The sequence below is a fragment of the Curcuma longa genome, chromosome 11 (genome assembly GCF_044706935.1).
Source record: "Curcuma longa cultivar G26 ecotype Majalengka, Jawa Barat chromosome 11, ITB_CL_G26_1.1, whole genome shotgun sequence".
NCBI classification, from domain to species: Eukaryota; Viridiplantae; Streptophyta; class Magnoliopsida; order Zingiberales; family Zingiberaceae; genus Curcuma; species Curcuma longa.
This window is the reverse complement of record NC_133871.1, coordinates 17,430,957-17,446,683: the sequence shown is the minus strand read 5'-3', so window position 1 is coordinate 17,446,683 and position 15,727 is coordinate 17,430,957. Positions and strand designations below refer to the sequence as shown.

Sequence of the window (15,727 nt, the reverse complement as noted above, 5' to 3'; positions counted from 1 at the left end):
TTATTGTAGTTTTTTGGATAAAAACTACTGAATTGTACATGATAAAAATATATTGATTGGTTTGAGGATATTTATGAAAAGCTCCCTTGAATTTTGTCATTAAAAATAGATATAAAAATTCAACTATATCAGTTTGGGTGCAAGAAGATGATGAGCTTGCAGAACCTCACCAATGGCGATTAGTCCAAAGCAATTTTTGCTTTGCTCTCATCTGCTTCAATCTTCTCCTCGTTAAGATCATCAGACTCCCTCTTTGGAGCTCATGCAGGAGTAGTTTTCTGAAGCTTCGTTCTTACAAAATTTTGAGAGAGGAACAAAAAGAAAGATCCAATTTTTGAGTGCAATCTTGTTCCTCAAGCCTGCTTCTTATTCCCTCCCTCTTGATAGCAACAGCAATGGAATTTCTTCCTTTTTTTCGCTGCAAGTTTGATGGCACGATCGATTGCCAGTGATCTTAGTATTTCTTTCTTTCTTTCTATTGCTTTAGGGTTTTATTTTCTTGTTCTCGCATTCCATCTTAGGAATAGTTTGGAATAAGCTTATGCTCCCTCCCTATTCTTTTCTTGTTCTTGAAGATTAGTGGAATATGAGGGGCAAATAGAGACCTTTGAATCTTCAGAATAACGTCCAGGGCTTGTCTTCCTCTTTTTCTTGAGTCAATGTTGGATGCATGAATTATTTAGATGCTTCTTCTTCTTCACTAGTTCTTGTGATGTATAATATCAAACATTGGCACTTGCTATAGTGCCATAAATCCACAAACACAGAGGAGGAGCAACTGAGCAAGCAAGCAAAGAAGTCATTCTTCTTGAAAGTTTTAATTTTTTTGATCAATGAATCTCCAGACCAATGATCCATTTGATTTCCCCAACCTTCCTGTATACCACAACACGAGTTGTTACAGCAAACCATCTGCTTTCCTGGGCTGTTCTCCTGTGGCAAGAAACCCTAGTTCTTCCCCTTCATTGTCCAGCTGCTGCGTTGGGTCATCACCATCTGCTTTCTTTGCTGTTGAGGAGCTGATGGGGTTCCCTCAGATGGATTTCCACTCTGCTGGTACATTCCCTCCATTGCCCAAGTTCCAATCAAAGGAAGCTTTTGACTCGGTGTTGAGGTCTCCGATGATGCCGCCGCAATATCAAGTTCAGAGTTTCAACAATAATTTCAGTGAGTTTATCTGTGAAGAAGAAGATCAACAGGAGAGGGACTGGGATGCTTCATTGAGGAATACAAGTTCACCTTTTGTATGTGCTTCAGGCTTAATTTAGCTAAATTTGGTACCAATTTTCAGTGTTTAACCATGATCTTCTGCTATTGTTTGTTTGGTATTGTGTAAAGAATGGGTGCCATATATCAAATTCTCCAATGGACAAGATGAACTTTCAGCCCCAAATCAAGAAGCAAGTGCCAAGGGCTTTCTTGAGTGTTCCTACAAGCATCTCATCTGCCACGGCTAGCTCAAACAAAACACGAATAAGATGGACACCAGATCTCCACCAGCGATTCGTCGAGTGTGTAAATTGCCTCGGGGGATCTGAGAGTAAGTGGCTTGATTTCATTGTCTAGTCTACAAGTTTAAATGTGGTTTAGCTTTCTTGAAAGAAAGAAATACAAAAGTAGTAAGCAAAAGCTATATTATTGGATGCAGAAGCAACTCCCAAAGGGATTGTGAAGTTGATGAACTCACCTGGGTTAACCATATACCATGTCAAGAGCCATTTACAGGTATTAGGATTCCGAATAAGAAATTTGTTCGATGTCTCATTGACAATCTAAACTGAGGTAGCATATACATGTTGCAGAAATATCGGATAGCTAAACATATGCCAGAATCTGCAGAAGGTAAATCTTCATCTGCCTTATACCATTCAATTGATTTAGTAGATTTGTATACAAGTTTTTCTTAACATAATGCTGATCCTGGTTAAACATGACTGCAATTGCTTCGATGATTATGACTAATCTTTTGTTCTTTGCAGCTATCATAAAGAAACAGAAATATCTAGGATACAATATAATACTGATTTAGTCTGCAAATAAGTTTCTGGGATGATTATCTAATTTTTGGCACTAAATGTGAACTTAAAGGAAGGAAAGATATTTCACTAACCTCTGCAGCAGTCTAGCTTTTCTCAGTTTTGGAGGCAACACTTGAATAGTTGGACCACAATTTGATTTTGTTTATATTTCGGATATCGCAGGCAAGTTCGAGAGAAGAGCTACTGCCAGTGTCACTGAGCTTGATCCTATAATGTAATTGCTGATACAGTCGATATTCACAATTAATTTTATCAACTTAGTTCGCTAATCAGAGAGTAATTCTGTTGCAGTGGCATCCAACTTACAGAAGCATTGCGCCTCCAACTCGATGTCCAAATGCGCCTTCACGAGCAACTCGAGGTGCACTTCTGTTTTGTTTCATGACAACTCTTCAGTGCCAACTCTGATTTCCTTTCTGCTTCACTTTTTCTTTCATCAGATTCAGAAGGAGTTACAAATGAGGATTGAAGCACAAAGTAAGAAGCTCCAAAAGATGATAGAAGAGCAAGGAAAACCAAATGACAGCGCAGACGGTTCTAAAGATATAGACATTTCGTTCCAAACTAGCTCCGCAGAGAGTATTGAAGATGAACAGTTACTGCATATGCAAGATTTGACACAGAATAACAATTTTCCATCAACAATGAGTTAGCCTTTGCTTTCGCTACAAGAAGTCTGTATTCCAGTTCGATATGATCACTCATGGTGTTCATGTCTCATTGGTAAGCCTTCAACACAAACAGATTGTCTGATAAATTTCAGTGGTGAATGTAAACTTCCTACCAAGAAATAGGTAGCTTTAACTACTTATATGATTATGCCTAATTTGCCTGCATTATTAAACATTCATGTGGAGCATCAAGGTAATTTTTTTTTAAATTGATTTTATTTGTTATATAACCTAGAAAAATAATTTTTTAATAAAAAACCAATCAAATAACCCACCCTAAAACTAAGCAACACTACTATAATCTAGCCATAGCACTGTAAGTGAACAAACTAATCACGAATAAATTCAATTTATTTGTTCACTTACAAAAGTTTTACTAACACTACAGTTCGAGATGTGTTTGTTCACTTACAAAAGTGTTTGTTTATATTCTTCAAATAATAACAAAAAGTATATAAATTAACAATTTCTGAATAATAGTGATTTTCAGTTTATTTGTTCACAAATAAAACACGAATAACTCATCAACAAATGTATTTGTGGAATGTTTCAGCGAGCTGTGGCAAAATATTCATGGTAAAACCTTTCTTCTTCCCAGTTACGCATGCTAAAGAACATTACTATTTGCAGATTTGTAAGTCTCACCAATTTGATACTCGCACTAGCGAAAATGTATGAACGAATGGAATGCCAACCATCATCTGTGCACAAAATTTGAATGGATAAGTTTTACAAACTTACAATAGTTTCCGAAAACATACGAATGAGACAGGTTTATCTCATGTTGCAAGAAACATATAATGTCATCAGTGATCCATGATGCATGGGCAACTTCTATCGTTATGTTGCTCTGTTGACGCGAATCTTCTGCCCTTCCAACACCTGAAATGTATGTATTACTATGAGCAATAGCCACATAGGATTGTTTACAGAAAAGAATCAATAGAAAAGAATTGAAGATGTGAGATAGTGTTATGGATGTTATTATCAGAGTAACAGGAAATGAAAGTTTCCTCTTAGAGAGCTCCAAGTGAATTCTGACAGAAATCAATTAGGTAAAATAAGATTAACTAGCAAGCAGCTAGCCGGTTGCTGCATTAGTACTCAAATGGTAGCAACACGAACGTCTCTGTTCAAAATACTTCCAAAATACTAAAGGCCACCACACTTAATCTCAAGAGTCACTCACAATGCTTATATGAGCAAGGGTTCTCAGCCACTTGAATGCTACTAAGCTCTGAAAAGTGAAAAATGGTATTACTCTCTTGGGCAAATGAGAGAAGACCAACCATTCGATGCTACACCTAGCACAAATAATGCATAAAGCTACCAAAAATTGCTTGGTTGGCAAGTGAGCTAGGTCTAGAGGGGTTCCAGCCAAAGGTTGAGAGTTCAAATCTAACTATTGGGAAGGCTGTAACTTTATCTCTCCCGCCCTTTCCGGGGGCATAGGAATACCTTGTGATCAAAGACCAAAAGGATAAATAATGCATAAACTAAACATGGCTCCACCTGTCGATGAATTAATAACAGGGAAATGCAACGAATAACATTGTTCTTTTACAGTTTGTTTGGGAGGAGGTGAGGGAAGGGGAGAGAAAGGTAAGGAAGGGGAAAATTTTTTTTTATCCTTGTTTGAGATGGAGTGAGTTAAGGAGAGGAAGGGGAGAGAAGGGTAAGTTTTCTCCTTGCATGCCTATGAATCGACATAATTCCTTACATCCCAAATCGGAGTGTAAAGAAGGGAAAGGAAAACTTATAAAACATTTATTCCAATTATATCCCTATGTTAAAATATTAACTATTAAAATAATTCATCTATTAGATTTTTGTACCGTCGCTCCTCATTACATAACGCAACTGTCACAGGATCTCATCGCATCGCTCGCACTCCTCGACGTCGATCTTCATCGTAAATTTCTCCAAAGATAAAATTCAAGAGAATATATTTTTATAAAAATATATGTAAAAATGTTGATTTATTCTTTATCGTATCAAAATGTACCGATTCTATATTTCACATATTTATTATATATATATTTAAATTTTTTTTATTTATTTAATATTAATTTTTGTTGGTCTCATAAGTTATATATATTTTTTTACATATAGATTTATTTTAAAAGTAAGGGTATTTTTTGTAATTTTATATATTTAACCTTTATTCCCTTTCCTTTCTTCCCAAACAAGGTAACACATGTTACGTTAATGAACCTTCCCTTCTTCCCAAACAAGGTGAACATAAATACTTCCCTTTCCCTTCCTTTCCCTTCCTTCCCCTCCCTTCCCCTTCCGTTAATGAACCTTCTCTCACCCCATCCAAACAGGCCGTTAACGGCACAAAACGATGAGCATATGGTAGGTACCACAATGATTAACAGCAAAGCTTTGAGATATACACTGAAGAAGAAGCAAGGCACAGGATTACTCACAGCATTATTGCACGATGCAATAGCAGCTTCCACATCCTCCTCCGACGAAAATGACACGAAGCCAAAGCCACTAGATTTTGAAGTTCCTGGAACTCGGGATACTTTTGCACTGAGAACATTTCCCTTCTCAGAGAAGAATTTGGTGAGTACATCACTGGTAACTGACTTTGCAAGATTGCCAACATAAACCTTGTGTGGGCTGTCTATAAATGGCAACTCATCACCTTGGATAAGAGATAAATCAGGAGTAGCAAGTGGTTTTTCTGTCACATTTACTTTGATTTTCCGGCCTCCAATTTCCTGATGGAAGATTGCATTTAACAGAACTATGTTGGCATGCCATGTTAGTTATTGTAAACTTTGTCATGAATCTTCCAGAGCTAGTCATCAAGTAGTCAAAAAGGCAAGAAAAGTTAATGAACCTCCCAACTTACAGTGTCATTGAGCTTTTCAATCGCAGCATTTGCGTCCTCTACTGAACTCATTGTCACAAATGCAAAACGCCGACTCCTACCAGAGTATTTATCATACATAACCTGCAAAAGATAACAATATTAGAGTACTACCTAGGCTGAGAACTTGTTGGAGACCGAAGTGTTAAGAAAATAACGAGAGTCTTGGTAATTTAATAGTTCAGAATCTCCCATTGATGACGGGATGGATATATAAACAAGACTAGCAGAAGCATTTCTGATTCATGACTCCCCTCCGTAGATGTTACATACACAATTCTAACGTCCATCGTGATGCGAATTGGAGGAATCTACTGCCCAAACAAAACAAGCTTTCCAAAGCAAAACTTGATGGATCAAGTTGATAACGAAAAGGTTCCAGAATTACAAATGTTCATCCTTGAATCAGCAAAAATCCCTCAAGTACCAGTTTTGGAACCAGAAAAGGAGTCACAGGGAATGATAATGACTGCTGACGTTACCTCGGTCTTCTCCACGGATCCATGCTCGCCAAATATGTTCTCCAGCTCCTCATTTTTCACGGTTCTCGGTATGTTCCCCACATAGAGCCTACGCGCAGCTTCCGGCTCAGCTGCCGCGGAGGCCTCCACCGCTACTACCGACACCCTGAACGCACTCCTGCGGAGAATAGACAAGGAACTAGAAGAGTAGGCCCGAAACGCTCGGCATTTCTCTGGAAAAGCTCCGGCAGCCACCCAAGCTGATGCCTTGGCGCGTCGGCCGCAGTCCATACGATTCCGGTAGAAATTAGGAGCCAAGAACGAAGAGATTGCGGCCATTCCTCCAGAACGCGAAGGATAGAAGGCGAGAGGAGAAAGGATTAGGGTTTAGGATAAAGGCGCAGCGAAGCAGAGAGTTATCCGCTTTCAACGGTGGGAAGAAGGAAAGAAAGGCGACGGCATTAAGATACTCCTCTGTCTCCAACCCGTTCGTGTCGACGGCCCAACCAAGCCCAAAAGCAATCGACAGCCCAAAGTGATGATATAAATGTACAGAAATGATATGCTGAGCGACTCTTTCGTGCGCGTCCGTGAGCGCCGTTCAATCCACCGTCCATCATGCGATCACGTGTAAATCTGACTGTCCAAATATGGGAATGCACAGTGTTCCACCCCCGACCCGCTGTCGCCGCCCTCGCCGTGCCGTCCGGCCACTGTCGATCGCCGCCTCGAACACGATTGACACGCCGCTTGTCGGTGCATCGGCCGGCATAGGATTCCTGCCGGATTGTGGCCGGAATCCGGCGCAATTTGGTCAGAAATCGCGCGAGCCACTATCGGCTGCGTTTCTACTTAAATTGCGGCCGATTCCGACCAAATCGCGATCGCAGATCGGTCGAGGAAGGACATGCATGTCCTTCCTCGGTCTGTCTTTGGCCGCGATTTGGTTGGAATCCGTCCACGATTTGATTAGAATCCAGTGCGCGCCACTGTCGGGCGCGTTCCAGCCAAATTGCGTCAGATTCCGACCACAATCCGTTTGGAATCCGACGTCGACCGACGCGCCAGCGAGTGGTGCGTCAATTACGCCCGAGCTGGCGGTCGGACAACGCAGCGGCAGCGGTGGTGGATCGAGGGCGGCGCTCACGGGCGCGCACGAAGAAGTCGTTCAGCAGATTATTTCTGTATAGGGGTGATATACAACATGAAATCGTAGCATGACACTCACATTGGCAGTGTGTCCCATTGACATGCAATGGGACCCACTACATGCAATTGTGAGTGTCATGCTATAATTTCATGCTATCATTTGAGGGTAAGTATCACTTCTTTTCTGTATAAATATATATATAAATTTTAATGAGCCCAAAAGCAATCGACGGCCCAAGTAAGCCCGGCCCAAAGAGAACAAGCGAGGCGACACCTTCTCGGTCAAGATCCCAACTCCTCGGTTTATGTGAGAAAATTTTCACCTTCTCGCTCTGCAGCGACCGAAAACCCCTCGCCCCTCTCCCCCGTGCCTCTCCGGCGATGAAATCGTAAGACTGCGGTTCCCGATCGGCCTCCGACGCCGCCGCCTCCCCCGGATCCTCCCTATGTCCTCCTTTGACGCCGCCCTGCACCACCGACAGACCGTCGATCGTGATCACCTTCATCACCACCTCAAGCGGAGGATCGAAGACTATGCTGATCACGACCACTTCATCCATCTCCTGAAGATGGCCAAGATCTCATCTATCTTTTCGTTATCGCCTGTCCCCGCCCCAGCGGCTGTCGCCGACTCCGATCAGTTGAAAGTCTCTTCTTTTCCTCCGTCGTCCTCGCGTGACGCCTCCTGCGCATCCCCTCGATCGCCTATCACGTCGCCACCTTCTGAAGAGATCCAATTCTTCGTCCGGCTGCTCTCACAGGGGAGTCTCGTCGTCCGTGCCCTCCCGAGCGACACCGTCAGTTCGATCATCGAAAGGATCGGATTGGTGGAGAGAATACCATGCTTCGAGATGCGGTTGATCTATAGAGGCCGCCAGCTTGAGGGCGAATCCACTCTCCTTCACTGTGGGGTTGGGAGAGACGCATGTCTCCATCTCTCTGCTCGCCTTAGGAGCACCGAACAACCGACGGTATGGACGACCGTCAACGACCTCATGTCCTCCATATCCTTTCTCATCGACACCCCCGTCCGAGACGCTGAATTTCTCAATCGGCAGAGGGACAACATTGAGCGACTCATGAAGCAATTCTTCACCAGCACGCTATTGGAATCTAATGGGGACAGAGACAATATTTTAGCCAACCTTGGAATTTTTACTTGGGGAGGTGCTTCAGCGGCGCTTGTGAAATTGTATATTTCACCGATTGCAGAAAATCGTTCAATTGGCGATAGGGCCATTCGAATGTTTCTTACCTCTAAAACTGACTTCCTGCCAGAGTATATGCACTCACAGTGCATCTTTACTGTGCTCACCTTCTGCAAGATGCTCTCCTCAGTCCGAGGCCCGAATGATCAGCTTTATCTTTCATGCCGAAGCGCATTAGCCAGGCTTCTAAAATCTTCTGCCGGGTCTGTATACACTGGCCATATAAAGTCCATTCACTTGCTGCCTGACTTGCATTCGTTTATCGTTGAGCTTGTTGGGCTAGTGGATGTGGCACTTTCAACAGAGGCTATGATGGTCCCAGAGGTTGTTCTTATTGATCTCTCCAATTATATTATTGCGTTGCACCATGCAATTTATAATTGGAGGGGCATTCACAAGCCTATCACTAAACACTTCTTTGAACATGGGAACACAAAGTACGAGGAAGGAATTGGATTGATATATGAGCTATTCATGAAGCTCCTGACCAAAGTTGGCCAGTGTCTTGAAAAGGTGGAGGATATTATGGATCAAAGGGGTCAGACACAGTGCCAATCTCAATTTGCATATGGGTCACAATTGCTAGTTGTTTTAGAAGTAGTTAAGGACTTCTCCAAGATTTTCGATGGTGCTGGACAGTTGCTCCATTCACTTCTTTTTGAACGACGTAGGTTGCTGAATGTTCTTCTCAGACATGCTAAGAGGGATCATAGACTTCTTTGGTTTCTCAAGTATAAAGATATAACTGATTTTCAGGCAAGAAGGAATCTAGTTCTGATGATGCTTTTTGAAGGAAAGGAGGAAGATGAGCTTTACGAAATGCTTATTGACAGATCTCAGCTGATGTCGGATTCCTTTGGATACATTGGGCAGGTTGACGCTGGATCATTGCGTGGAGGCCTTTTAATGGAGTTCAAAAATGAGGAAGCCACAGGTCCTGGTGTTCTCAGAGAGTGGTTTTGCTTGTTATGCAGAGAAATTTTCAATCCGCAGAACCTTCTTTTCTTGCCATGCCCACATGATCAGCGACGATTCTTCCCAAATCCTGGTGAGTTGATCAGCTCTAAATTCTCTACCTACCTGTCCTCAGGTTGTTCTAGATCTGCATACTCATTGGGTCAGCTTTATGTTCTTTACCTTCCTTGTTCCCAAAGTGGATCTCTGAGTGATGCAGTAATGTATATAGACGCCCTACTCCCCTGCATTAAAGAAAATAAATTCCATCACCTGGTTTTAATCCTAAAATGACATGTTAAGCTTGTCGCTTCATTGCCAATAGGTGAGATCTGCACCAATCTCCAATTAATAGCTACTTGTGATAGTCCTTTCGTCACGTTAACTGTGGATCATCCTCTTTCTTACCACAATGAGTCTAAACTTCAGATGGAATGACATCTATATCCATCTAGGTGCTTGATGTAAGTTTTATATTAATATCTCTCGTGATGTGCTCGATGCGTCTTGCCACCTATGATCCATGGCACTAGTGTCTCATTTCCCATGGTGTTACTTGTACAGCCTGGTTGAGTTTTGCATGGTAAATAGAAAGTTCTCATACTCAATATGGTTAGTAGATTAACTGCATTTTGCTATCCAACAATTAATTCATGGTTGGCCCTTCTCTTCTTAATTTAGGATTAAACTGAGCACCCTACCTATCTATACCGATCCTTGGTGTATTAGCCACCTTGTGACTTTGTGCCATTCTTTAATATGATCCTCCCTTAAAGTCTAAACACCTTTCTTGTGTCCTTTTTTTCATAACTGATGGGCTAAATGTCCGAAGATTGTTTGTCAAATCCAGTGATGTCAACGGTAGTAATACTACAAGGAGATGTGAAAGAGTTTTTTTTTAATATAAAATAAAAAGAATGCTTACATCTATATTATTAGCAAACTACAATTGCTATCCAAGTTGGTGTTGGTTGGGTGAAAAATATTATGTCATTCTTCATGACAGAGGACTATTACATTGTGCATATACAAGACTCAAGATAACACCTTTCAACCAAATACTCCACGTGAGATTAAACCCATAATGTATGACTATTAATCCTTGATAAACTATTAGCTCATAATGCTTGGTAACAACACAATGCTCTAGATTGATCTTTGAAGAGTTAACAATCTTTAAATTTAAGGATATTCTTCTGTGAGTTTCATTCTATGTGAGATTGTTGTTCTTATGTCGTATCAAGTGGTATCAAAGCTATACTAATTCAGTTCCTTCATGCCTTCCCATCAATCACTTATTGCACCCCTTCACGGACCTTCCCTTTCAATTGCAAATAACCTGCCCCAATTGTGGGAAACCAACACTATTCCTCACCTACAACGCACACCGACCCTCCATCTATTTTTTTTGTATCTTCCTTTGCCAAAAACTTATCTTACCACCCTATAATTTTGCAACACCCTTCTACTCTTGGTCTAACTGACCTCCTTCGGCGTTTGCCTTGAGTTCTTTGGTGTGCTTTTTCTTGAAATTGTATACCCATTATTGCCTCCTTGCAATTGCAAGAGGGATCTAGTCACTCTTCACTAAGGAGTGGTATTGTCTGCACGACCTCTAATTGTGTGTTTGCTTCTTTGGATACCCATTTACATTATCCATATGTGGAAGTGATGCTAAATAGATATTCTGTTTTGAGTCTTTGATTTAAAACGAGCTTATTTGGCAATTCTCTTTTGGAGGATAAATATTTATGGGGAATTCCTAGTTAATAAGAGTGTAGAGAAGTTTTGCTATAAGTTTAATCTAATTGTTTTTTTTTGTTTGTGATTTGGTTTATCTCCTATTTTGATTAAGCCCTTTTAGATATGATTGTGTTGGATGACATGGTCAAAACATATTGTTCCATCTAATTTGATTGCACAGGTAATTTCTCTTATGCCTCCTGTATCACATCAATAGGTACAGTGTTGTGTCGACTCTCGGCACGCCGACATGTGTCAATATGAATTCAAGTACTGATGCTATTTTATTTAGTTTATTTCTCTAAAATTCTAATTTAATTGATTATCTAATTCTATAGTTCTTTTTTTTTTTAAAGTAAATAAGGTAAGTGGAAGAACATTAGAAGCTAACTAGAATGTTCAACAAACTATTAATTATGACTTAGAGGTGCACAGTATATTTCTCTTGTACCATCTTAAGAGACCAAAAGCGGAAAGTAAACAAAAATAACTCAAAGATGTCCATTTGGAATTTGGCAAATCAATTAAAGTTTTTGTTGGTTTGTGCCCACTCGTAGTTATTTAGAGCAAAGCTCGTTAACTTAGTGATTGCCTTTCTTATTTGCTTTTTTCTCCCACCCTGGGATTTCTACTAAGTAATGATTATTATAATGAATTTAGTGATAAAATAGATTATATCATGACAACTACTTTAGGAGGCTTTCTTGTCTGATTTATTTTTCCCGTATAAAGAGAAAAAATGATCCTAATATACATTTATTTACTTATCAACTTAAATATTACTTCAATTTCTAAATTAGGTAATTTGATAACTTATTAGGAGTCATTTGAGCCTTTGTCTAGGTACATGTACTTTGTCATAGGTCACACTCCAAATTTGATGTCGATATTCCTCTGCATTATCATTTTTCACACTCCATGACTTGCCTTATTGTTGTTGCACATCCTCTTCCCTTATAAAGGAAGTTGTATGGGCACAGGAGGCTGTCTCATCATATTAAATTCACTCATTTCCCGAATGGGATTGTTGTAGAGAATCTTATGACTAGAAGGGAATATAATTTTACCTGTCATGACGCCTTGTTGAGAGCGAAAATAATATATGTTCTTTCATTTGTGACAATTACATCACACATAGGCAATGCATGACTCATATGTGTAACTAAATGTCCCATGTGGTATTAACATATAACACGTATAACTGTTTTCTAATAATGTTTTCCAATCAAAGATTTTTTTTTCTGTGTTTTTTGGTTATTGATTTTATTGACATTGGTTACCGTGAATTTCCTGCAGCATCTACTGTGGATCCTTTGCATCTCAAATACTTCAGCTTCAGTGGGCGAGTTATTGCATTGGCATTGATGCACAAAGTCCAAATTGGCATTGTATTTGATCGTACATTTTTCTTGCAACTAGCTGGAAGATCTATTACTCTGGAAGATGTGCGCGATGCAGATCCGGACTTGTACAAGAGTTGGAAACAAATTCTCGAGATGGATGGAGCTCTTCTTGATTCAGATGGGTTAGGACTAACATTCGTGAGAGACGTAGAAATGCTGGGCTCATTGAAAACAGTTGAGCTCTGCCCAGGTGGAAAGGATATTATTGTACATAGTAGGAACAGAGAGGACTACATTAACCTCCTTATTAAGCATCGCTTTGTTACATCAATCTCTGAACAGGTTGCTCGTTTCGCTGAAGGTTTTGGTGATATTCTTTCTAACTCAAAGAACCAGCAATTTTTCTTCAACGGTCTGGACCTAGAAGATTTTGATCTAATGATAGGTGGTAACAATAGTGTCATCAATGTAAAGGAATGGAGAGAGCATACCGAATACAGTGGTTACAAGTCAAAAGATCGTAATATCATTTGGTTTTGGAAGGTAATCCATTTGATTTTGACACAGCTCATGGTTCTTTAGATTTATGCTATAATTTTTCACATGTTACTATTTGCCCTCTTCAGTGTAATTACATCTTCCGTAGTGTTTTTAATTAAAGTAAGTGATTTTTGTGGATTTTCCTCCCTGAAATGAAAACTTGCTGATTCTTAGTGATTAGTTTACAACCCTCAGTGAACACAAAGCTCAGCGACTGGAATGTATTGTAAGGTCCATATCAAATATGCAGATATTGAACCATTCAAAATTCTTTTCTTTTAGCTACCCTTCATAAGTTGAAGGGGAGCTTTGGCGCAACGGTAAAGTTGCTGCCATGTGACCTAGAGGTCACGGATTCAAGTTTCGAAAACAACCTTTTGCAAAATAAGGTAAGGCTGCGTATAATAGATCCTTTCTCGGGATTCCACATGGGCAGGAGCTTCGTCCATTGAGCTGCCCTCTTAGCTACCCTTCATAAGTGAATGTTATTTTCAATGTTTTTATTCAATGGCCTAGAGATCGATTGTGTTTTAATTCCTCAATGTATCTCTAAAAGATTTGGGACAGAAATTTGACGATTGTTTTGAACTTGTAGATTGTCGAGGGCATGTCTGAAGAGCAAAGAAGAGTACTTATCTTTTTCTGGACATCCATCAAATACTTACCTGTGGATGGATTCCGTGGCTTGCCTTCCAAATTGTACATATTCAAATCATCAGACTCCCAAGAGTCCCTACCAACTTCACACACATGCTTTTATCGTCTTTGCCTGCCCGTATATCGAACAAAAACCATCATGCACGAGAGGCTTCAGCTAATCACTCAAGAACATCTTAGCTGCAGTTTCGGTACTGCTTAGGCAAAAGAAATGGAACTTGGGTCTGCACAGAAGTGTTCATGTCAAAATCAAACACCTGCACTCCAGTCGGTTATCTATTCAGGCACAAGGATTTCTTTCTCTAATTTTCCTAATTGGTTGGTGTAGTAAATAGGAGGATAGAAAAGTTGTCTTGTGTAGGAAATCCTTTTAACTTGGCATTATAAATACTCACCTTTTGTTTTTCCTTCTCATTTCTCAATTCTGGTCACTTGTACATAGAATAAGAACCAAAGTGGAGTGAGGATTTGATGTTTCTCATTCTATCCACTGAATTTTCTCACTTTAGGTAGATGTGGTGTGTTACTGGCTTGTGCCAATGGTTTCATGATCTAAATCTATCTGTGCTTGGGAACCCTCCTCCCTTTTTTATTTTTTATTTTATTTTATTTTATTTTTTGAGCTACACAAGGAATGCTTTCTTTGTAAATATTTGTAAATGTATGTAATATCCTGTTTCAACTGCATAAACTATCAGCTTCTTTTGAGTTTGTGATCTGTTTGCATGAACTACTTGTTTGAGCTTTGATGATTTTTGTTATTGCTGAGAATATTCACAAGATTATAAGATGTATTATTCTGTTTTATATTTAAATGAAGATCTTGTTAAGATGTATTATTCTGTTTTATATTTAAATGTTAAGATGTATTATTCTGTTTTATATTTAAATAAGTTTTAAAATCTTTATATTTAAATTTTTTACTGAGGGTTAATTTGAAAAAAAACAGAAAAAAGGACGCCGCTTAGTGCAAAAGGTATTTAGTCAATAATAAAATGAGTAATTCCTTAAAATGTAAGGGGGTTTTCTGCAAGTCTTGATCATCCCTAACTAGGAACGGATCCGTCGCTGGATTTTCGGAGAAAATAGAGAGGCGGAACAGAACGGCGAGCGACCGCATCGATCGAGCGATAGGGGATTTGACTGTCCCTGTACCAGAAGCGGCGAAAACCTCGCTGCAGTTACCGGATGGGAAGAAGGATCTATAAAAGTTGAGAGAGAGAGAGGAGAGAGAGAGGGAGAGAGAGGGAGGATACGCAAGCTGAGGCATTACTCGACAAAACCCTAATCGGCTTCCAGCTCAATACTTGTTTCGACCAGGAGCTGACGCCCGCTGCAGTAATCGTTTCTCGGACCCTCCGCACCCTTCCCCTTGTCAGCAGGCGTCCCAGGCTGTGCTCTGAAATATACCTGCTCACTCCGCCAAAAGATCGCAATTTGCTTGGCTTCTCTTGGTATCTGCTCGATCGGTACGCAAAAGATTGTTTTTTCATTGAATCGATGAAATTGATTTATTTCCCTTCCTTTTGTCAATGTGTTGATCGTTGGTGAAAGTTGTTATGGTTCGGGATTTGCGAGCATTGAATTTCTTGCTGATTTTTTTATTCATCTTTTCCATTATGACGTGATGTGTTAGTCGAATTGGTTGTTGTAGATGCCACTGGTTGTTGAAAATGCTTATCTTACGCCCCAACCATGTTGTTGATCAGGATTCATTATAGACCATTCTGAAAGATTGATAATTGTCGCACATGTTGTCGGTTGCTTTTGGGATGTACATTAAAAGAGCATATCATCTCATTCAGCTTGCTGATTCTTTCAAGCTGACGTGATTTCAATTGGCAAAGTGTAGGTCGAGGCACCAATGTGACCCAAACCTATGTAACGAGCAGCAAGGATATTTTAACCAACCATATATTGTTTGACTGTTGACATGGATTTTTTCCCTATCTGATGTTTAAACTTCTAAATATTTTGTATATTTCAGGTTGAACTGATCTATTTGGTCAAACTAAGATACAACAGATGTCAGTTCATGGTTGTATCAATCAAGTTATGAACGACAGTGAAGAAGATGA

At 40.0% G+C, this 15,727-nt stretch overlaps 3 protein-coding genes across 4 annotated transcripts; 2 read left to right on the top strand and 1 right to left on the bottom strand.

Annotated features, from left to right (window-relative positions):
• The first annotated feature begins 770 nt into the window (after window positions 1-770).
• On the top strand, window positions 771-2,867 carry LOC141840335 (myb family transcription factor RLI1-like). 2 transcript variants are annotated; one of them, XM_074728289.1, is made up of 7 exons: window positions 771-1,244; window positions 1,339-1,540; window positions 1,649-1,725; window positions 1,803-1,842; window positions 2,202-2,253; window positions 2,331-2,400; window positions 2,486-2,867. In XM_074728289.1, exons 1-7 carry the CDS (start codon window positions 834-836, stop codon window positions 2,690-2,692), a joined length of 1,059 nt encoding a protein of 352 aa, XP_074584390.1. In that variant the 5' UTR covers window positions 771-833; the 3' UTR covers window positions 2,693-2,867. The 2 variants fall into 2 exon arrangements, with proteins under 2 accessions (XP_074584390.1, XP_074584389.1); XM_074728288.1 differs by having other exon boundaries at window positions 2,480-2,867.
• A 538-nt stretch (window positions 2,868-3,405) lies between these two features.
• Window positions 3,406-6,473, bottom strand: LOC141841081 (small ribosomal subunit protein cS22). Its single transcript, XM_074729206.1, has 4 exons — window positions 6,077-6,473; window positions 5,577-5,678; window positions 5,143-5,442; window positions 3,406-3,592 (listed from the first exon to the last, which is right to left on the bottom strand). Exons 1-4 carry the CDS (start codon window positions 6,392-6,394, stop codon window positions 3,551-3,553), a joined length of 762 nt encoding a protein of 253 aa, XP_074585307.1. The 5' UTR covers window positions 6,395-6,473; the 3' UTR covers window positions 3,406-3,550.
• Window positions 6,474-7,552: 1,079 nt separating this feature from the next.
• On the top strand, window positions 7,553-14,135 carry LOC141842388 (E3 ubiquitin-protein ligase UPL5). The gene is made up of 3 exons (XM_074730598.1): window positions 7,553-9,460; window positions 12,406-12,995; window positions 13,588-14,135. Exons 1-3 carry the CDS (start codon window positions 7,651-7,653, stop codon window positions 13,849-13,851), a joined length of 2,664 nt encoding a protein of 887 aa, XP_074586699.1. The 5' UTR covers window positions 7,553-7,650; the 3' UTR covers window positions 13,852-14,135.
• The last annotated feature ends 1,592 nt before the right edge of the window (window positions 14,136-15,727 follow it).

What these genes read in the sequence shown, in the direction of transcription:
- LOC141841081 (XM_074729206.1), bottom strand. Translation starts at nt 6,394, where the DNA reads ATGGCCGCAATCTCTTCGTTCTTGGCTCCTAATTTCTACCGGAATCGT. An exon ending in TTGAAAAGCTCAATGACACT is followed by an intron (nt 5,443 to 5,576) that starts GTAAGTTGGGAG and finishes ATCTTCCATCAG; the next exon opens with GAAATTGGAGGCCGGAAAAT. An exon ending in TTGCATCGTGCAATAATGCT is followed by an intron (nt 3,593 to 5,142) that starts GTGAGTAATCCT and finishes CATACATTTCAG; the next exon opens with GTGTTGGAAGGGCAGAAGAT.
- LOC141840335 (XM_074728288.1), top strand. Translation starts at nt 834, where the DNA reads ATGAATCTCCAGACCAATGATCCATTTGATTTCCCCAACCTTCCTGTA. An exon ending in TTGCCTCGGGGGATCTGAGA is followed by an intron (nt 1,541 to 1,648) that starts GTAAGTGGCTTG and finishes TATTGGATGCAG; the next exon opens with AAGCAACTCCCAAAGGGATT. An exon ending in GCCTTCACGAGCAACTCGAG is followed by an intron (nt 2,401 to 2,479) that starts GTGCACTTCTGT and finishes TTCTTTCATCAG; the next exon opens with ATTCAGAAGGAGTTACAAAT.
- LOC141842388 (XM_074730598.1), top strand. Translation starts at nt 7,651, where the DNA reads ATGTCCTCCTTTGACGCCGCCCTGCACCACCGACAGACCGTCGATCGT. An exon ending in ACGATTCTTCCCAAATCCTG is followed by an intron (nt 9,461 to 12,405) that starts GTGAGTTGATCA and finishes AATTTCCTGCAG; the next exon opens with CATCTACTGTGGATCCTTTG. An exon ending in ATATCATTTGGTTTTGGAAG is followed by an intron (nt 12,996 to 13,587) that starts GTAATCCATTTG and finishes TTGAACTTGTAG; the next exon opens with ATTGTCGAGGGCATGTCTGA.